The following is a 23,529-nucleotide window of genomic DNA, read 5'->3' as shown; positions in this document are numbered from 1 at the left end:
TTATTAATGTTTGACATGAACGTATCATAAAATGTTACAAGCAACATTTGCTGCATGAAACAAAATACTGAATTAATACGTTTATTGTTTTGTTCCCTAAATTCAAAAGAGGATGTTCTTTTAATATTAAAAGCAATGCAATAGTAGCAACTGGAGTTAAAAATTAATAACAGGGTTTTTTTTTAGCAACCTTTAGTTGCTAAAATTGCATTAATTTTTATATGAGAAGAACATGGTCTTATTAATTCAGAGAGCAGAATAATAGACACATTAATATGTAATTTGAGAAAAAAAAAATCCTGATGGAATTGGTCTCTTCCAGGAGGGCAATATCTCACTCCACATAGAATGAAGTCTCACTGAATGGTTTGATGAATATTAAAATGATGTAAATCATATGCTATGGCCTTCATAGAGCACCAAATCTCAAATTAAACATCTATGGGAGATTTTGGGGTGATGTGTTAGACAGTGCTCTATCACCATGATCATCATCATACCTCAACACCAGATGAGGCAATATCTTTTAGAAGAATTGTGCTCTCCTCTCCAGTACAGTTCCAGAGACTTGTAGAATGTATGATAAGACACACTGAAGCTGTTCTGGTGGCTCATGTTGGCCAAACACCTTATTTTGATTGTTCTTTTAATTTATCACCAATCTGTGTGTATTGGGGTGTAACAAAATCGCACGATCTGAATCTGTTTCTGTATTCATATTTAAACCCAAAGTAGACATGGCCTAAACCAGAAGAGTTTTTTTTCTGTCTTTCTTATTTAATGAACCGTAGCACTGTGAATCACTGGAAAACACTGGGGGAAAACAGAGGCAGAAATGTCAGCACTGTCAGCTTGGTCTGTGAATTCTGGCTCAAAGAATTTATAATTGGTCTCAACTAGAGATTGCATGGAACTGTTTTATTTATTATTACTATTATTTTTAAATCTCACTTGCACAATTATTATTTATATTATTTTTGTTTGTACATGCCAGCAATTTTTTAACAAATTTAGTTAGTTCTATTTCCCAAAATATAAATAAATTAGGAGCCTAATTTAAACCACAATGACCCTGACCAGGCAGGTACTAAGGATGAATGAAGAAATGATGTAGATGCATTGCGCAGTAACTGCATGAAAGTAAAAAGCTCTTGATCACATGACTTTTTGGAGTCCTGCTGGATCCTAGTCCTAGTGCACGCCTCTAGTCTCAATAAGATGCTCTGTGAAAAAAAAGCCTAGTAGTGGACCTCGTATTCATATCAGTATTCATATCTGTACTTATCTGTTCTTTCCAAATAATGTATTCGCATTCACTTACATCCCTAGTGTGTTTCCACAGGGATGGTGATGCCTAGCACACTCCTCCAAAGAGAAATGTGGAGCTCACTGAATGACCAAACATGCATGGAGGAGATGCTAACTTGTCTATTCTTTATACACTCACCATCTACTTTAATAGGAACACCTGTACACCCGCTCATTCATGCAGTTATCCAATCAGCCAATCATGTAGCAGCAGCACAGTGTATAAAAACATGCAGATACAGGTCAAGAGCTTCTGTTAATGTTCACATCAAACATCAGAATGGGGAAAAAGTGTGAACTCTGTGACTTTAACATTGGCATGGTTGTTGGTGCCAGATGGGCTGGATTGAGTATTTCACAAACTGCTGATGTCCTGGGATTTTCAAACATAGTCTCCAGAGTTTACACAGAATGGTGTGCGAAACAAAAAAAACATCCTGTGTGTGGAGGGTCTGCAGGCTGAAACACCTTGTTGATGAGAGAGATCAGAGGAGAATGACCAGACTGGTCTGAGCTGACAGGAAGTCTATAGTAACTCAAATAAGCACTCTTTACCATAACCATAATGAGCTGAAAAGCATCTCAGCATTCACAACACATCATACTTTGAGGTGGATGGGCTACAATAGCAGAAGACCACATCAGGTTCCAGTCCTGTCAGCCAAGAAGAAGAATCTAAGGCTATCATGGGCACAGACTCACCCAAACTGGACAGCTGAAGACTAGAACAAAGACGATTTGAGACAGATGATTTTTTTTATAATCTTCAACTGTCCAGTTTGGATGAGTCTGTGCCCATGATAGCCTCAGAGTCCTGTTCTTGGCTGACAGGAGTGGAATCCGATGTGATCTTCTGCTGTTGGTGCCCATCCACCTCAAGGTTTGATGTGTTGTGAATGCTGAGATGCTCTTCTGTTCATCATGGATGTAAAGTGTGATTACTTGAGTTCCTATATCCTTACTGGCAGGTCAAACTATTTTCTTCTGAGCTCTCTTATCAACAAGGCGTTTCCACCAACAGAACTGTCACTCACTCAGTGATTTTTGTTTTTTGCACCATTCTGTGTAAACTCTAGAGACTGTTGTGTGTGAAAATCTCAGATGATCAGCAGTTTCTGAAATAATCAAACCACCCCATCTGGCACCAACACCCATGCCAAGATTACAGTCACAGAGAACACAGTTTTTCTTCATTCTGATGTTTGATGTGAACATTAACTGAAGCTCTTGTCCTACATCTGCATGATTTTATGTATTGTGCTGCTGCCACATGATTGGCTGATTAGATGAGCAGGTGTGCCTATTAAAGTGGATGGTGAGTGTACATAAGCTCACATGTCTAAAGATATGATACATGTAATTGACAGATGAGAGAGTAATACCATTCTTCCTACTCAAAGAGCTCCCAATCAAAAAGTGAATGCCATTCTGTTGCCATTTGGGAGCAATAAAAACCATCCTTTTCAAGTGATTTAGATTGTGGTTAATTTTTTTTATTAGGCTTGAAGCTAGTGTTACATGCTAACTTTCTATTTATGCAAATTACACTGAATTGTTATTATAATCTAAGCCTGATGTTACGTTCAGGAAAAAAATGTTCTAGGTCAAAAAGACCCGATCTGCATATGATGAACAAAAAAGCAAAATGTCTGACAGTGTGGGGGGAAAGTCAGGGCATGGTTGAGAATAGAAGCAATGCAGATTGAATAGAAGCTTTTGTGTTTTTTGTGCGTTTGTTTGAGAGAGAGAGACAGACAGACATAACTACAACACAATTATCACACAGACATTCTAACTGTGCTACAAGAGTGTCAAATTAAATCAGAAACACTTTTTGTTTTTTCTAATACAGGTCTATCTGAACCACAAACACATCAGGAGGGTTATGTCACCAGCAGAAGGGAACTATTTTAAGACATCAAGCTTAGTGTGATCCTCTTCACAATCAGGGGAGTGACAAAACAACAAAAAATTGCTTTGTCTTAAACTAAATCTTTTATTAGCATGGAAAAGTACACACTGTTTTTAGGAATGGATTTAGAAGTGTGATTAAAAGTTAGAGATTTCCTAGATTACATTTTGAATCTTTAGTCATTTGTGATAATGTTTTAGCTTTTCTTCTGTTGGGTGGCATTCTGAGATAAAGTGGGATTGTTTTAAGTGCTGACAAATCTTATAACTGTTCGCCAAATTGTGCAAGATTGGTGTTGGAGGTAAATTTCTCTCTACTGTTCTCTCTCTCTACCCCAGTCTGGTAGTTCTGCCTTATCAGCACTCTATATTCTGCATGCTCAATCGGCTGATTTGTCAAGGGTGACTCCAAAAGATTCTGATAGGCACTTGGAAAATCACCCAGTTGATCTCAAATATCGACCCACCACAAGAAGTCATTACACACAATAATGGCAGGAGGGACCTTGAAGATGTGACTTAATTAGGTTTCAAATGCCTTCAGTATGGTTTCCGAGGGAGAATAAAACTGTTGTATTCTAAACGGCAGTTTATTTTGCTGAGCTATAATGACATGAGCCGACATATTACATTGTTGTTTTTTTTTTTAGGAAATCTTTTACAGGAAATATTTGTGCTTCTTATTGACAAACTAAGTTCTAGTACATCTTTTTGGATGTCATGAAGCACAAAGTTGGATGCAAATGCATGGGAGAGTTTACTGAGTAGATCAAGGCAGACAAACAAAGCAGGAATCTGCAACATTAAACAGTAAGAGAGTCAATTGATCAAAATGAGGCAGGACTAGAAAACCAAAGAAACCAAAAACAGCACTGGAATAACATCACGATAACAACTGAAGTAGGCTTAGTTACATCACTGACAAGCTGCAAGACTGAAAAACAAGTTTAACCAAGTTAATTAAAGGAGAGTGTGTAATTGTGAACAGGTGAGTTTGATTAGAAAGACCGTGATTGAGAGCGGGGATAGGCTGATTGGGATTAGTCATGTGATGGGTCTTGTAGGTCGTTAGCTGGCTGAGGGTTCTGGGAAATGGAGTTTGGGTCTTGAAAGGAGACACTTGACAACTGAATTTTATATGATTGCCCTACAGAAAGTAGTCTCACACTAATATTATAATAGTTGTTCCATCACCTAACTTTTTTTTTTTAAATATGTTGTTACACCAAATAATAGAGATTTAATAATACTGAATATAAATGATCTGTTTTATTCTGATATTAGCATAATTCTAGATATGAAGAGGGGAAAATATTTTGTGTAAATTATAACATTTTATTTCTATCAATTACATATAATTCCATTCATACTTTATGAAGGGTTGTTGAGTTGTTGTTGTGTTTTTGTTGTGTTAAATTAAAAAAAAGATTTATGAAGAAAATGAACAGAAGTACATGGCATACATTAATAGCATCAGCTATTTTAATAGGTTAAAAGTCTTCATTTATTTGCTTATTAATTTACCACATATTGTGTAGTGTGTCTGTAAAAACAATTGAAAATAATTGAAAGTGCCATTAGTGTTTAAAAATAGTGTCTCCAAATAACATTAAAAATAAATCACTGTGAAAATGGCATTTAGAGCCCTGGATGAAGGGTCTAGATGTTTTAATGGGTTGTTTTTGGTACCAGGAAATTAGAATAGTAGTGCATTTTATCTCAGATTTTTTTTTTTTTCATACATGGGCTTGTGGCATTATCATATTTCCAGAATGGTTTTTTACTTTCACCATGATTCAGTCATCTGTGTTTCCTTTCTCTTAAAACCTATTCATGTGAAATGTGGGAAATTGAAAAATACACTTGCTTTTCTTGAAGTGAGCAGAGTGCTGAGTATACCTCTCTGCAAACAGAAAAAAATAAAATGTATGATTGGAACATACTTTAACACATATGCTTTGAGTACAGAATATGCACTTCCTGAGGACTGGACTTCTAACATCTCTCTATTCTTTACATGGGTGCCCAGTTTATATGAGAACAATTTTAACATGAATAATTTTAATTCTGGCCGTATTTTCGTGTCATCACCTAGCATTGCTCTTCATGATCATGATATTGTACATTTTCTGTATTTCCATGAACATCAGTGTGGTGCAATGTGGTGCAGTGTACACAGTTTTGAAAAGAATTTAGTAGAAGATAAGTAGAAGCGTGGTTAGTTGGTATCCAATCAATTCAGCTCTTCTGCTTCCCTTTATGAACAGTGTCATTTTCATAATAACATGCCATTACATTTCACTTATAGATTTCGTATGGTATTTTAGTGGTAATATCACAAACACAGAGAGATACAGGTGTGAAGGATTTTATTTAAGGAGCCAACAGTCCAAAATCCACAGTCATAATCAAAATTAGGTAAATGTTCAAACACACTGATATCTGGGTAATACAAACATCTGAAAGCAAAAATGAGAAAATGGACAAAAGTTCCCAAGCAAATATAGATACAATCACATAAAACAAGAGTTGAGTATCATTACGATTAAAAATAAATTGCTACAAAAACATCAGCTACAACCTGCACAATCGTAACAGTGTTGTAGATTATGATTTTAAATAAAGCATATCGTGGAAGTGTGTGATGTAAATTGATTTATAGGCAGTGTAGGCCTTATTCATGTGCACAAAAGATGTAATGAAAGAAAAAACAGGACAGATGGGGGCTGCAGTTTTATGTAAGTGAGTTGTGTCTCTTTGAGTTGGCATGGATTTAAACACTGGTTAAAATAGAAGCGCATCTGTTCTGTGAGATGCACAACTAAAATATGCTTCAGTAATGCTTTTGGTGTGAATTAGCTTTAATGATCCCTGAGGCAGTGGCTCTGTTGCCATGGGATGGACAACATATAGAAGATCATAGATGAAAAAACTGATTGGCTGATATAAATACAATACATCTGCCAAGGCTGAGTCTGGATTCTTTTAACATGTATGGTGATCTGTATGTAATGATTCATCAACTGATTCACATTTCACAACTAAACTGTTTGTTTTTATTTGCGAAAGTTAAAATGGTTCAGTTAGTTGTATTTCTTTAGCAGTTGGTAAAGTGGCTTATATAATGCGCTTTGTGAGGTGACACAAACGGTGCACATCCACAAGGCTGGGCTGTCAGAAATGAGGCAGGACTTTTAAGCCTGATGTAGGCAGGAAAATATCATGTGCTAAGAGGGAGTTAGAGACCAAAGTTGGCTTGGAAATCTCACTACACCATCAGATTTTGAATGTCACCCCCACTGGTCTACCCATGTCTGTTCCTGTGTGTTTATTTCTGAAAAGGAAAGTAGCACAAAATATCAACTGAGAACAAAATAGAAAAATGGCTTATAACCAAACAAATTAGCAACATGCTGGTGTTAAACCAACATATTATGCTTGCACTGGGATGGAAATAGAGCCTTCAATGTTTGTATTTTACAAGCAAAATATTATATCATTTTGTAATATTCTTGTAGATAAAATATTGCATAAATTGTATTGTATAGATATATAGCATATACTAATGTTAATGTAGCCAAGTTGCCATTAACACTGTTATCACTGAATATTCTTATGGCGTTCCTGTCAAATATATCAGCTGTCTACAAGCACCGAGCGTGTGTTGCTGGATTGTGAAGAACACACTCAGCATGCTACAAATTGTATTCCGTAACAGTGTATTCAGTATCACTCCCCTGTGAAATCAGTCTACATGTAAATGTAAATGTTTCCGATAATGGATTTTTCACCGTTTGCAATAACCTATTGTGAAGATCAGCAGCCCTCTAGGAGCCATCATTTCTCACTGTTCCATAATGACCTGTAATTTGCCTAATGTTTTACTGAAATCTCCTCTCCAGAAAACAAAGATCTCCACATACGACAAGATGTGGGAGTTCATGAGCAGTCGCAGGCATTCAGTCATGGTGAAGAGTGTGGAGGAGGGCATTCAGCGGGTGCTTACCTCCGATTATGCCTTCCTCATGGAGTCCACCACGATCGAGTACGTCACCCAGCGCAACTGCAATCTCACGCAGATAGGTGGCCTCATCGACTCCAAATCCTACGGTGTTGGTACTCCTATGGGTATGTAACTAAATACACAAATGAAAGTGTGCAATGACAATTTTACCATTCCATTATCATAACTTTTGGCATTATTTCTATTGCAATGATGCCTCATTGCTTTTAGAGTGAAGTCAGACTATGGCATTATTGTGTTCAATGGTGATTTTAAAGTCAGAGATTATTTATAGTAACCTAGATTTAGAAAAACAGGATTGTGTAATATTGCTTGTGTTGTCCTTAATTACACGCTGATTAATGCCACAATAACGGGCCTTTAAATCTTTAAATGGTCTGGATAAAGCTTCTTTGACAAAATTGAAAATAATACAGTTCATTAATCTGACTGATAACACTATACAGTGGTACACCAACATGAAAATACTGATTAATAATCAACTCATACAGTGTGTGTTACAATTACAGTAATGTGCAGTATTACTGCATGCTATATATACATTTTTAAATCCAGGACTAGACCTCATATTTGTCTGAGAGACTGGTCCTCTTTTCCAACTGTTCAATCAGATTTTATTCAATGCTTATAGTCTGACTGTCTGATTAAATTTGCCTGTGTGGTCTTTGCTCACGGAATGAGTGAGCGGAAAAGGGGGGAGGAGGGTAAACATGCAAGAAATGGGTAATGCATAAAATAGTAAGGAAATGAAAAGGGTGATGGCAAGACATTTCCATTGCAATGTGGAGGAGTGGGATTTGATTACCAGGCTCGGGCGCAGATTGTCTTAATCCTGTTATACATGCAGCCCCCTGGCTGAATTACTTGTAGAAATGGGGAAAAAGAGTCACTGCTAAGTACCTGTGTATGGAGAAGAATGCAGCCTTGAGACATTTTCGCACAATGACCACATGAATAATCTTTGCTTATCATATTTCTGTGGTGAGGGAATTAACAGCTTACCATACCACTGTTAGAATCCTTATTACATAGATTATAACCTGAATAAATGCTCAAATAACACATGAAACAGCTTGTGTATCCTGTTAAGCTGTTGCTGTATATGATTACTATGATCATAAATCAATGAATAAGTGAACCATACATGTGCAATAATTTAGCATTTTTAATTAATATTTTTTAATGCATAATAAATGTCATTGAAAAAATCTGAGTGTGACAACAATGCAGTTTAGGAAGCATTGCTTTGATATGAAAAATGAAAGGCCTTTGGACCACTTCAGGAGGCAAATGACACAAACACAACTGGTTGTCTGATCATTGAAAAGGAGCCTGGATTCTTAGTGTCAGTGAGAGTTTTCCACCTTGCTTTAGTGTGATATTTTAACTAGGGACACATATCAGTTTGTTGTGTCTTGAGGTCTGAAATCTGCTTCACCTCTCATAGCTTCTTATGTAGATGCAGTAAATCTACCTATGAGCACAGAGAATGTGTTTCTGGATTTTAAAATGTGTCTTTGGATGGTGTTGTGAGGAATACACACAGGACATTCAGAAAAGGGTGCTTAGTATTATCTTCCCCCTGTGTGCCTTTTCCAGGCAGCTCAACATGAGCCATTTAAATTGCTAATTGTACTGTTTTAGTATCTGTTGCCATAGGCAGGCAGTTCTCCCTACCCTAGGTGCCATTTAGCATATATATCATTGACTTTGCCAGAGCATCTTTGACAGGCTGCATTAATAATATAATATTTGATGCTGCTGGATGCAGAAAGTTGTCTGGCAGAGCTCCCTATGCTCTAGTGGACAGGTGCAAAAACATGTTTTGAGCAATGGGGCCTTCCACAAATATACTAAACTGCGTTATGATATTGGTTGCTTTTATCTGATGAAGTAGCAGTGCTTGGCTTGGAACTACATGAATATGATTGTACAAATGAAGAGCAGTACATGTCAAAGCAATACATAATCACAGCAATATTTATCACAGCGACACATATCAGAGCAGTAAATGTCAAAGCAATACATATCACAGCGATACTTATCACATATTACAGCTATACATGTCAGAGCAGTACATGTCAAAGCAATACATATCACAGCAATACTTATCACATGTCAGAGTGGTACATGTCAAAGCAATACATATCACAGCGATACTTATCACATGTCAGAGTGGTACATGTCAAAGCAATACATATCATAGCAGTACTTATCACATGTCAGAGTGGTACATGTGAAAGCAATACATATCACAGCGATACTTATCACATGTCAGAGTGGTACATGTCAAAGCAATACATATCATAGCAGTACTTATCACATGTCAGAGTGGTACATGTCAAAGCAATACATATCACAGCAATACTTATCACATGTCAGAGCGGTACATGTCAAAGCAATACATATCACAGCAATACTTATCACATGTCAGAGTGGTACATGTGAAAGCAATACATATCACAGCAATACTTATCACATGTCAGAGTGGTACATGTCAAAGCAATACATATCACAGCAATACTTATCACATGTCAGAGTGGTACATGTCAAAGCAATACATATCACAGCAATACTTATCACATGTCAGAGTGGTACATGTCAAAGCAATACATATCACAGCAATACTTATCACATGTCAGAGTGGTACATGTCAAAGCAATACATATCACAGCAATACATATCACAGCGATACATATCACAGTGATACATATCACAGCGATACATGTCAGAGCGGTACATGTCAAAGCAATACATATCATAGCAATACTTATCACATGTCAGAGTGGTACATGTGAAAGCAATACATATCACAGCAATACTTATCACATGTCAGAGTGGTACATGTCAGAGAAATACATATCACAGCAATACATATCACAGCGATACATATCACAGTGATACATATCACAGTGATACATATTACAGCTATACATGTCAAAGCAATACTTATCACAGCGATACTTATCACATGTCAGAGCAGTACATGTCAAAGCAATACATATCACAGCAATACTTATCACATGTCAGAGCAGTAAATGTCAAAGCAATACATATCACAGCAATACTTATCACATGTCAGAGTGGTACATGTCAAAGCAATACATATCACAGCAATACTTATCACATGTCAGAGTGGTACATGTCAAAGCAATACATATCACAGCAATACTTATCACATGTCAGAGTGGTACATGTCAAAGCAATACATATCACAGCAATACTTATCACATGTCAGAGTGGTACATGTCAAAGCAATACATATCACAGCGATACTTATCACATGTCAGAGTGGTACATGTCAAATCAATACATATCACAGCAATACTTATCACATGTCAGAGTGGTACATGTCAAAGCAATACATATCACAGCGATACTTATCACATGTCAGAGTGGTACATGTCAAATCAATACATATCACAGCAATACTTATCACATGTCAGAGTGGTACATGTCAAAGCAATACATATCACAGCAATACTTATCACATGTCAGAGCGGTACATGTCAAAGCAATACATATCACAGCAATACTTATCACATGTCAGAGTGGTACATGTCAAAGCAATACATATCACAGCGATACTTATCACATGTCAGAGTGGTACATGTCAAAGCAATACATATCATAGCAGTACTTATCACATGTCAGAGTGGTACATGTGAAAGCAATACATATCACAGCGATACTTATCACATGTCAGAGTGGTACATGTCAAAGCAATACATATCATAGCAGTACTTATCACATGTCAGAGTGGTACATGTCAAAGCAATACATATCACAGCAATACTTATCACATGTCAGAGCGGTACATGTCAAAGCAATACATATCACAGCAATACTTATCACATGTCAGAGTGGTACATGTGAAAGCAATACATATCACAGCAATACTTATCACATGTCAGAGTGGTACATGTCAAAGCAATACATATCACAGCAATACTTATCACATGTCAGAGTGGTACATGTCAAAGCAATACATATCACAGCAATACTTATCACATGTCAGAGTGGTACATGTCAAAGCAATACATATCACAGCAATACTTATCACATGTCAGAGTGGTACATGTCAAAGCAATACATATCACAGCAATACATATCACAGCGATACATATCACAGTGATACATATCACAGCGATACATGTCAGAGCGGTACATGTCAAAGCAATACATATCATAGCAATACTTATCACATGTCAGAGTGGTACATGTGAAAGCAATACATATCACAGCAATACTTATCACATGTCAGAGTGGTACATGTCAGAGAAATACATATCACAGCAATACATATCACAGCGATACATATCACAGTGATACATATCACAGTGATACATATTACAGCTATACATGTCAAAGCAATACTTATCACAGCGATACTTATCACATGTCAGAGCAGTACATGTCAAAGCAATACATATCACAGCAATACTTATCACATGTCAGAGCAGTAAATGTCAAAGCAATACATATCACAGCAATACTTATCACATGTCAGAGTGGTACATGTCAAAGCAATACATATCACAGCAATACTTATCACATGTCAGAGTGGTACATGTCAAAGCAATACATATCACAGCAATACTTATCACATGTCAGAGTGGTACATGTCAAAGCAATACATATCACAGCGATACTTATCACATGTCAGAGTGGTACATGTCAAATCAATACATATCACAGCAATACTTATCACATGTCAGAGTGGTACATGTCAAATCAATACATATCACAGCAATACTTATCACATGTCAGAGTGGTACATGTCAAAGCAATACATATCACAGCAATACTTATCACATGTCAGAGCGGTACATGTCAAAGCAATACATATCACAGCAATACTTATCACATGTCAGAGTGGTACATGTCAAAGCAATACATATCACAGCGATACTTATCACATGTCAGAGTGGTACATGTCAAAGCAATACATATCACAGCGATACTTATCACATGTCAGAGTGGTACATGTCAAATCAATACATATCACAGCGATACTTATCACATGTCAGAGTGGTACATGTCAAAGCAATACATATCACAGCGATACTTATCACATGTCAGAGTGGTACATGTCAAAGCAATACATATCACAGCGATACTTATCACATGTCAGAGCGGTACATGTCAGAGAAATACATATCACAGCAATACATATCACAGCGATACATATCACAGCGATACATGTCAGAGTGGTACATGTCACAGCACTACTTATTGCAGCAATACTTATCACAGTGAAACTCTTAAGGATTATTTGGTTGTCCCTCTGTGGGAACCCTTAAAGGTTCTATGTAGAACATTACAATTGAGAGCTGCCCAATCAGAAAGGGTTCCATGAAGCTATCTAAACTATCTAAATAACTCATACCTATTTAAAGAACCCTTGAGGTTATTATATTTAGTAAAGTTATTCTGATGTTTCAAATTTGTATGAGTAATAATATTTGAATTAAATATAAAATTAAACATAAAGTACATACAGTGCATCAATAGTTCACTAGTAGAAAAGAAATAAAAGTTTAAATATTGACCCATTAAAGATGCTTTGCTTTGTACCTCTAGGGGAACCCTCTATCAAAGTACCTTTGAGGAACCCCTGAAGGCCCCACTGTTTAAAGCTTATGCTTATTTCCAGCTGTAGGAGAATTATGTTAAAATGGGAGAGGGTTCTCGATACGCCTCATCTATACTCATACAGTTTGCATATAGTTGTGAATATGTTAATTGAAAGTTAATTGAAAGAGACATAATTATGTTAAACTACCTTTGTTAGTAAATAAATTAGACAATAATGTGACAGGGCAGTTCTGCATTCAGAAACACAAAGGATCTACAACAACAGATGAATCAGCAAATAGTAACCTAATAGCATATTCAAATGAATCTAAATTCCTAATAATCACATGTCTCTGAATGTAATGTCAAACACTGTACCAGATAGTGAGCACTGACTTATAGGAGCAAACAAAAACTAAACAAATAAAATTAAACACCAGGCCTAAGAAAAATATTCCTCCTACAATGCCTCTTTAGACAACTATCACGTATACCCTCACAATTTCACTATAATACATATCACATTATCATCCCTAATAACAATTGTTTTCACTTCATTATAAAGCTAATTATTAGCAGTCATTTCAGGTTAGCAAGTTACATAATGACATTTGTTTAAAGCTGCAAAGAATGGTTAGATAATTATCTGTCCTGGTCATTGATTTTCACAGTGAACATTGTACATTTTGTTTTGTTGTTCCTAATCCTACTAATAAGAAAGCCAAGGAAGACTAAACTCAGTTGCTTGGTTTGTGTTTTATGGATATAGGTATGCTATTTGAAAAATGGAGATAACTTAGTCATTATCCATCAATAATTATACTATGCGTGTCAGAACTGGTCTGCTGATTTTTGGACCATTTAGTTCTGCTGTGTCTTCTATCAAAGCCTCTAAATCAATATTTCATCCAAAATAATAGTCTGATATCTGAGTCATTGCGATACTCATTCATCATTCACAAATTCAAGAAATCTACCATACATCGATCATGTGTGTCTGTAGCTGTAACTGAAAATGAGCTGTCGAGTCCTTATAAGAGAAAGTAAGCTGGCAAGAAGTGAGAGTCATCTCAGTATCTCAGTCGTTTGGAGGGAAATAAATACTGTAAAATATAGAAGACACACTGTTGGATAATCAATACAATCATGGTTGTACTGAACAGGCGAAATGTAAAATCAGCTATGATCATATTGGGAAAAATGCAGTTGAAGGCTGCAGCTATATATTTTACTCTCATGTTTCACAGGATAAAGAACACCCAGGTTTAGTTTGGTTTACTGGCTCTTTGAGGCGGAGAATTCCTAATCCTAAATGACTGAGACAAATGAATTAAGTAATTAACTTAACTTGAGCCCAAACAGTTTTTAAAGTAAGAAATTGGTAGCACTTTATTTGTGTGGTAACCAGAAATGGCCTTCATAGAACATTCATAATTAGTTCATGAATCTTTTTTTAATGAATTAATGTTGCATAACTTATAAGGTTTATTACAAAAATGCTGGGTTAGCCATTAGAGGTTTTATGTAGCATGACATATGAAACAGGAAAAGATTTTACAGGTTGACTGTACAGTTATTTTATTTGAAACTGATTAATATCCAATTCTATGTTCCAATCTGAAGCAAATACAGTAAATACACTTACCAAAAGGTAAGATGACAGGACAATCAAAGCTAATAATGTGCTATTAGTAAGTATGAATGAAAATAATCAACTTACCAGCATGATTAAAAAGAAATCATCTTACAGTCTTGAACACTATATATGTAATCCTAATTGAGGTCTTTTCTGACTTTACAGTCATTACACTAAAACGTTCTCACAGAATGTTTTGACACAAGCCTTACATAAATCCTCTAGCTGCACTTTCTAAAAGACATGTGCAGTACTTATGAATGTTTCATAAAGACATTGTTTTGTGAATGTTTTATTTTTTGATAGAAACCACAAAGCACTTCGACAACTCACTTGGACTAAGGACATGTGCTAAATGCTGTAAATGTAAATAAAGCAGTTACTGAAGATGAGTAAATGAATTTTAAGTAGCTCGTAATTGCCAACTGGTGTTTATCCCATACTGATAGTAATATAAGATCTGATGTTTCACAAAACTGTTGCATGTACTCAAGCAAACTGGTAAATAATGTTTACATAAATGTAAAGAAAAAAACAATGTTCTGACAAAACATATTGGCATGCATCAATGTAATTCAAGACTGATTCTGCAGGGTGCAAAGGTGGCACTGTGGCGTAGCAGGTACCTCCGGGTTCTCTGGTTTCCTAAACGACATACCTGGTGGTGTCTTGGCTACTCTAAATTGCCCCTAGGTGTGAATGAGTGTGCAAATATGTTTATGAATCCTTCCATCTGTCCTTTTGGGTTGCTGGAGATGAAGATGAGCTGAATTAATGATGTAGTGGACAATTCATAGCTGAATTCATATAGATCTTTCAAATAATTGACCAAAGTTGATTACCGGAACTGTAATGAAAGTGAACCGATCCCTAAGTACACCAACTGAAGATTAAAACAAGCCTTCAGATTCTTCACAAACTTATTTCCCTGATCACATTGTCATATAATCAAAAAGACCCCAGTTTGCTCTTTTTTTCCTTATTGTATTTGTCTGGTATGTTTAATAAGTGCTACTGGACAGTTGTGTTTGTCCTCTGTGTATTGCAGAAATAGAAAGCACCCCAGTCAGCTTTCAGAGAACATGGCATGCCTCTTCCCCAGAGGGGTCATTAAGAAGAGTCATGTACAGTACCATGTCATCAAACATCTGCCAGGGGTGTGTTGGTTCAAGTTGGAATGCTAGCGTACAAGTAAACTGTTTTCCTTCTGTCTTGTCTGTCCATTTCTCATGGGAAACACACCCACCTCCCCCAACAATCCCTCTACTGATAATTAGAATAAATCTGCATTGCAGTTTCCTGGACACTCTTAATCACTTTCTGGTTAAGCAATGCACATCTTATTTGTTAACCATATCCCAGTAGGCCATTCATTATATTTAAAAGATTCACAAGAGAATCTAACAGTAAAAGGCAGAAGAAAATATTGACAGTGCACAGCCCTGAATGTTTTCTTTCTTTTTTTTTCTTGATGCAGCAGAGCATCAGTAAAGTACAATGGGATGCAGTTGATGAGCCATCTTAGTCAAATGTTATTATATCTTAAATAAAAAACATGAAATCTTTCTTTTCCAGTGATACTAGAAGAAATTGATCTGACCGAAACTGGATGAAACAAGCTATCATCTTTCTTTGCTGTTGTGACGGGGCATTTGAGATTGGTGGATGGATGGATGGATGGATGGATGGATACATAGATATATAGATAGAAAGATAGATAGATAGATAGATAGATAGATGGATGGATAGATTAACATTATAAATGAAACAAAATAAGAATATATATATATATATATATATATATATATATAAAAACATGATAGATAGATAGATAGATAGATAGATAGATGGATGGATAGATTAACATTATAAATGAAACAAAATAAGAATATATATATATATATATATATATATATATATATATATATATATATATATATATATATATATATATATATATATATATAAAAACATGTTTTTATATATATATATATAAACACACACACATAAGTCTTAGACACATGCAAAGAAATGCTGTAGAGCAAAGATGCCTTCAAAAATAATGAAATTATAGGTTTCTACATTAAAAATACTGCAGTAAACAGTAATGAGCAAAACAAAGTCATTTGGTGTGATGACACTTTGCTTTAAAATAAACTGTAGTCTCATTTACAATGTGTGCAGTTTTGTAAGGAAATTAGCTGGGAAGTTTTATTGAGCATCTTGCAGAACCAGCCATGGTTCTTCTGGAGACTTTGACCTTCGCATTTGCTTCTTGTTTTTGCAGCAAAACCCAGCAACCTTCATTTTTGTCTGAAAAGTGGTGTCTTAAGTAATATGCTGCTTTCTTTTCTGACATTTTTTCTGTAACATTTAATTTTGTGCTGGAAAACTGTCCATCCATCCTTTCTCTGTATCACTTATCCTACATAGGGTCGCGGGGTAGCCTGGAGCCTATCCCTGGGGCACAAGGTGGGGGACACCCTGGACAGGGTTCCAACCCATTGCAGGGCACAATTGCACAAACACTCACATAATATGGACAATCAGCCTACAGCGCATGTCTTTGGACTGGGGTAAGAAACCAGAGTACATGGAGGAAACCCCCGAAGCACAGGGAGAACATGCAAACTCCACACACACAGGGCATGCAAACATACAAAAAATTTTTTGTACTTACTCCATAATGTAGAAGTCATAGACTGACAGTGAGTTTACTGAGTGTCCTCTTTCGCACCACCACCTCAAAACTCTCTAGAGAGCAGCCCAAGATTGACCCAGCCTTTTTGATCAGATGTTTTAGTTTTATGCTGCCACCCCAGCATTCTACTGCAAAGAATACTGCACTGGCTAAAACAGATTGGTAGAAGTTCTCTAACATCTTGCTGCAAGCATTAAAGGACCTGAGCTTCCTCAGAAAGTAGAGTCTGCTCATCCCTTTTCTGTACACAGCCTCTGAGTTGACCTTCCAGTCCAGATTGTTGTCAAGATGGGCACAAAGGTATCTGTAGGTGTCAGCCAGCTCAAGATCCTGACCCATGATGGTAATGCGGCTGGTTGTGGTCCTCTTCCTCCTGTAGTCCACCACCATCTCCTTGGTCTTGGCCACACTGAGGAGCAGATGGGTCTTCCTGCACCATTCCACTAAGTTGTTGACCAGGTCCCTCTACTCTTTTTCCTGTCCTTCCCTGATGCACCCAACGTCCACAGAGTTGTCAGAAAACTTCTGAAGCTGGCAGAGAGCCGGCCTGTACTGAACATCTGCAGTGTACAGAGTGAAGAGGAAGGGGGAGAGCACGGTTCCCTGTGGTGCTCCAGTGCTGCTCAGCAAATGCTCAGGCAGGTAGGTTCCCAGCTGTGCTCAGGCAGGTAGGTTCCCCTCTGGTGTCTGTCTGACAGGTAGTTCGTGACCCAAGAGATCATGGACATGTCCACCTGCATTCTTCTCATCTTCTCTCTCAGCAGGAGAGCTTGGATGGTGTTAAATGTGCTTGAGAAATCAAAGAAAGTGATTGTGGTGTTGTTGTAGTGCAGATTGGAGTGGCCTTTTGCTGTAGATATATAACTGCATCTTCCACACCTACCTGTGGCTGATAGGCAGACTGCAAGGGAAAAGAGCTGACCTGAGGTCTGAGATGGAACAGCACTAGTCTCTCAAGGACCTTCATGACATGTGACGTGAGAGTTGTGATCCTAGAGAGTTGTGATCCATGACATGTTTGGGTGAGAGTTGTGATTCCCTTGAGGATGGCTGTTGGGTGAAGGGCATAACTGGGGAAGGTAGAGGTGTGAGTCCTCTGAATAAAGCTGTGGGATGAGGGGGAGTGAATGGTGTGAGATGAGCAGGGGTTAAAATTGGTGTAGACAACATGGTGGGAAAAGATTTTGATGTTGGGAGGAGTTGGGGAAGAGTGGTAGTGAGGGAGTGGAGGACATAGTGGGGGGAGGGTGTTGTGTTGAACCTATTGAAGAACAAATTCAGCTCCTTAGTGCTTTCTAGACTGCCCCCCACGGGTTGTTGTTTTGCTTTGAACCCGGTGATCTGCTTCATGCCAGCGCACACCTCGTTTGCGTTGTTCTGAAGCCAACCCTCCAGCTTCCTTCTGTAGGCTTCTTTGTTCTCTCTCAGTATCACCTTTAACTCCTTCAACTCCAGTCTCACCCTCCTCATCTGTTCCTTGTACTTCTGCTTCAGGTCCTTGGTGATACAGGTCCTTAATGATCCAGAGTTTGTTATTAAGAAAACAACACACCCTCCTCATTGGAACTATAATGTCCATGCAGAAATTGATGTAGTCTGTTTGCAGTCTGTCATGTTGTTAATGTCTTCCCTAGCTGGTTCATGTAACACTTCCCAGTTTGTGGTCTCAAAGAGGATCTGCAGAGCATCCTCTGCCTCTTGTGACCATCTTCTTATGGTCTTCTTTGTCACAGACTGCCTTAGGACACCAGGCCAGTATGTGGGTGCCAGTAGAACCAGGCTGTGGTGAGACCTTCCCAGTGGGGGCAGAGCAGATAAGCACCATTCATGCTTGCGTACAGGAGATCCAGTGTTCTGTTCTCTCTGGTAACACAGTTGACAAACTGGTGAAACTTTGGTAATGTAGTGGAGAGTGACACATGATTAAATTCCCCAGAAATGACAATGAAAGAGTTCGAACGTTGAGTCTGTAGTCTTGTGATAGCAGAGTGTATAACATCACATGCCGCTTCTGTGTCAGCTGCCAGTGGGATGCAACCCAAAACCACAATGGTGACCATGAATTCCCTTGGCAGATAATATCGATATAAACCAACAAAGAACAAGTTCCGCATTTGGGCAGCAGTGATGCTCCTTCACAGTAACATGTCCTGGGTTACACCATCTGTTGTTTACAAACAATGCGACTACCCCACCTTTCTTCTTACCACTCAGTCCAGCGTCTCTGTCTGCCCTCACTGTCTGAAATTACTATGAGATTTTATTGCAGGACAGTCCCTGAGAGATTCATGCTCTGTTATTCTTCATTTATGTGACAGAATACAGCTGTGGGTCCTATTTGGAATTCACTCCAGCCTGGCATGAAGTACCCCTCTTTTGTTTTGACTGGAAGATTAGTTAATGGAGCCCAAGCTGTGAGGCTCATCTTCACTGCTCATTTAATATACAGCATACAAACATGCTGCTTTACTAAATTGCAAATCATGTCCAGTAATATGTTATAGAAATGTTTATTATGCTTAAGAACAATACTATAAATCTTACAATAGAACTCTAGGCATTTGTGCCAGACCTCAATATACCATATTCGTCTGCTAGATTTTATTTTTGTTTTCAAATAGTACCCGTTTTTTTCCAAAGCTGTTGAGTCCAAAGGCAACTTACCAAATAACACAAATAGCAAGGAACAAAACAAGCAAGCCTAACAGTATATGAAAAAGGTGTCATTTTCACAGGCCAGATGTAATATTGTAATAATATGTATCACATATTAGTTAAAATTGTGTGTTAGCATTGTCATAATATATATAGAGTGCATATATGTATATGTATATATATATATATATATATATATATATATATATATATATATATATATATATATATATACACTATATTACCAAAAGTATTCGGTCACCTGCCTTGACTCAAATATGAACTTAAGTGCCATCCCATTCCTAACCCATAGGGTTCAATATGATGTTGGTCCACCTTTTGCAGCTATAACAGCTTCAACTCTTCTCTGAAGGCTGTCCACAAGGTTGAGGAGTGTGTTTATAGGAATTTTTGACCATTCTTCCAAAAGCACATTGGTGAGGTCACACACTGATGTTGGTCGAGAAGGCCTGGCTCTCAGTCTCCGCTCTAATTCATCCCAAAGGTGTTCTATCGGGTTCAGGTCAGGACTCTGTGCAGGCCAGTCAAGTTCATCCACACCAGACTCTGTCATCCATGTCTTTATGGACCTTGCTTTGTGCACTGGTGCACAGTCATGTTGGAAGAGGAAGGGGCCCCCTCCAAACTGTTCCCACAAGGTTGGGAGCATGGAATTGTCCAAAATGTTTTGGTATCCTGAAGCATTCAAAGTTCCTTTCACTGGAACTAAGGGGCCAAGCCCAACTCCTGAAAAACAACCCCACACCATAATTCCTCCTCCACCAAATTTCACACTCGGCACAATGCAGTCCGAAATGTACCATTCTCCTGGCAACCTCCAAACCCAGACTCGTCCATCAGATTGCCAGATGGAAAAGCGTGATTCATCACTCCAGAGAACGCGTCTCCACTGCTCTAGAGTCCAGTTGCGGCGTGCTTTACACCACTGCATCCGACGCTTTGCATTGCACTTGGTGATGTGCGGCTTGGATGCAGCCGCCTCGCCATGGAAACCCATTCCATGAAGCTCTCTGCGTACTGTACTTGGGCTAATCTGAAGGTCACATGAAGTTTGGAGCTCTGTAGCAATTGACTGTGAAGAAAGTTGACGACCTCTTTGCACTATGCGCTTCAGCATCCGCTGACCCCTCTCCATCAGTTTACGTGGCCTACCACTTCGTGGCTGAGTTGCTGTTGTTCCCAAACTCTTCCATTTTGTTATGATAAAGCTGACAGTTGACTGTGGAATATTTAGGAGCGAGGAAATTTCACGACTGGATTTGTTGCACAGGTGGCATCCTATGACAGTTCCACGCTGGAATTCACTGAGCTCCTGAGAGCGGCCCATTCTTTCACAAATGTTTGTAAAAACAGTCTGCATGCCTAAGTGCTTGATTTTATACACCTGTGGCCAGGCCAAGTGATTAGGACACCTGATTCTGATCATTTGGATGGGTGACCGAATACTTTTGGTAATATAGTGTATATATATGAGTATATAGAGTGCAACTCATAAATATATGAGTATATAGAGTGCAACAGACATACAAACATTTTTCTGTAACATTTAATTTTGTGCTGGAAAACTAATGGTTGGAAATCTAAAATGTTTTTGTACGGACTTGATAATGTAAAAGTTACAAAATATAAATTTATAACAAAGTTTGTACTAAGAAAAAATTAGGGTGCCTAAGACTTTAGCAGCACAGTATTATATATATATATATATATATATATATATATATATATATATATATATATATATATATATATATATATATATATATATATATATATGTCCATATATATATATATATATATATATATATATGGACATAAAAAGTCTACACACCCCTGTTACAATGGCAGGTTTTTGTGAAGTAAAAAAATGAAACTAAAATAAATCGTCAGATATTTTCCCACCTTTAATGTCAAACTGAAAAATATTATACACTATATAAAGTGAAAAACAATGAGAAAAAAAGAAAACTAAAAAACTTAAAAAACAATAATCTAGTTGCATAAGTGTGCACACCCCTAAACTAATACTTTGTTGAAGCAGCAATTCTTTTTGGCTAAGAGTCTCTCAGTGTGACACATTTTGACTTGGCAATATTTTGCAAAAACATTCTAGATCCATCAGATTGTGAGGGCAGCTCCTATGTACATACCGTTTTCATTTCACCCCATAGATTTTTAGTTGGGTTCAGATCTGGGCTCTGTCTAGGCCATTCAAAAACATTGATCTTCTTTTGATTAATTCTGTGTTGATTTGGATGTATGCTTTGGGTCACTGTCATGCTGAAAGGTGAAATTCCTTTTCCTCTTCAGTTTACTAGCAGGTGCTTGAATGTTTTGCACTAAAATTGATTGGTGTTGGTAGCTATTCATTATTCCCTCCACTACGATAAAAGCCAGTTCTGGCTGAAGGAAAAACAACCCTAAAGCATGATGCTGCCACCACCATGCTTCACCATGTTTATGGTGTTCTTTTGTGATGTGCTCTTTTTTGTGCCAAACATACCTTTTGGAAGTATATTATTATTCTACCATTTGAAATTGGTCTCTTCAGGCCATAACACATTTTGCCACATGGTTTGGGGTGATTTAGTTGAGCATGGATGTTGTTTGTGAGAAAGGGCTTCCCTCTATCCACCCTACCCCATAGCCCAGACATGTGAGAATATGAGAGATTGTTGTCACATGCAGAGAGTAATCAATACTTGTCAGATATTCCTGCAGCTCCTTTAATGATGTCGTAGGTCAAATTTTGGAGGGATGTCCTGTTCTTGGTGATGTCATCGTGGTGCCCCGTTTTCTCCATTTGTTAATGATGACCTTCACAGTGTTCCATGGTACATCTAATGTTTTAGAAATTCTTTGTACCCCTCTCCTGATCAATATCTTTCAACAAGTGAGACCCTGTACAGGCTTTGTAAGCTCTTTGCAGACCATGGCTTCAGGAGTCAGATGAAACCAAGATGATGTCAAGAAAATCCTACAGAAAAAAAACAGCTGAACTTATTTTGGGGTTAATCAAAAATAATTGTATTGATGACAGTTATATGATAATTACTTTTGAACATGAGATTGAATGTGATTGGTTCACTCTGAACACAGCCACATCCCAGTTATAAAAGAGTGTGCACCCTTATGCAACAAGGTTATTGTAAAAATAACTTTTTTATTTTTCCCTAAAATGTTTCTGATAGTTTTTCACTTAATTTTTATACGTTGTAATTTCACACTGAGGGTAGAAAAAGTTCTGACAAGATTTATCTTTGTTTCATTTTTTATTTGACAAAATCCTGCCAGTTTAACAGTGTTGTATAGACTCAGGGGTGTATAATCCAAATCAAACACAAATACAACAAGAGAGAGTAAGCACAAGAGCAACAACATACTAATTTATTTCTGTAGTTAATTAAAATAGTTCAATATCATACCAGCAAAAATAATGAAATGAGAAAAACACTGACTGGTATTTTTTCATTTATTAATACTCAAGTCCAGAACTTGGATTTAGGTCACAATTTTAATGACTTGGACTTATCTTTGTTTAATTTATTTATGACATAATGTCTTTGACTTTCTACATTAATTTTTCAAGCTTTAACATACACTACACATCTATAGCCTACTGTCATTCATTAACGTACCCAGGATCCCCTGATAAATTAAATCATCAGTGGCACCTTTAATCCCTTACAACCCCTT

The 23,529-nt window shown here is 37.3% G+C and overlaps 1 protein-coding gene across 3 annotated transcripts in view; it reads left to right on the top strand.

Annotated features, from left to right (window-relative positions):
- The window catches only part of grik2 (glutamate receptor, ionotropic, kainate 2), a 150,292-nt gene that overhangs the window by 114,874 nt on the left and 11,889 nt on the right, over positions 1 to 23,529 (top strand). For all 3 annotated transcript variants that reach the window (XM_034305786.2, XM_034305791.2, XM_034305793.2), the window contains one exon: positions 7,122 to 7,347. In XM_034305786.2, coding sequence (XP_034161677.1) covers positions 7,122 to 7,347 — 226 coding nt within the window. The remainder of the gene's footprint in view (positions 1 to 7,121; positions 7,348 to 23,529) is intronic.

The sequence above is a fragment of the Pangasianodon hypophthalmus genome, chromosome 1, assembly GCF_027358585.1.
Source record: "Pangasianodon hypophthalmus isolate fPanHyp1 chromosome 1, fPanHyp1.pri, whole genome shotgun sequence".
NCBI classification, from domain to species: domain Eukaryota; kingdom Metazoa; phylum Chordata; class Actinopteri; order Siluriformes; family Pangasiidae; genus Pangasianodon; species Pangasianodon hypophthalmus.
The sequence above is the reverse complement of the archived record's forward strand: the minus strand, read 5'-3'. Positions and strand labels throughout refer to the sequence as shown.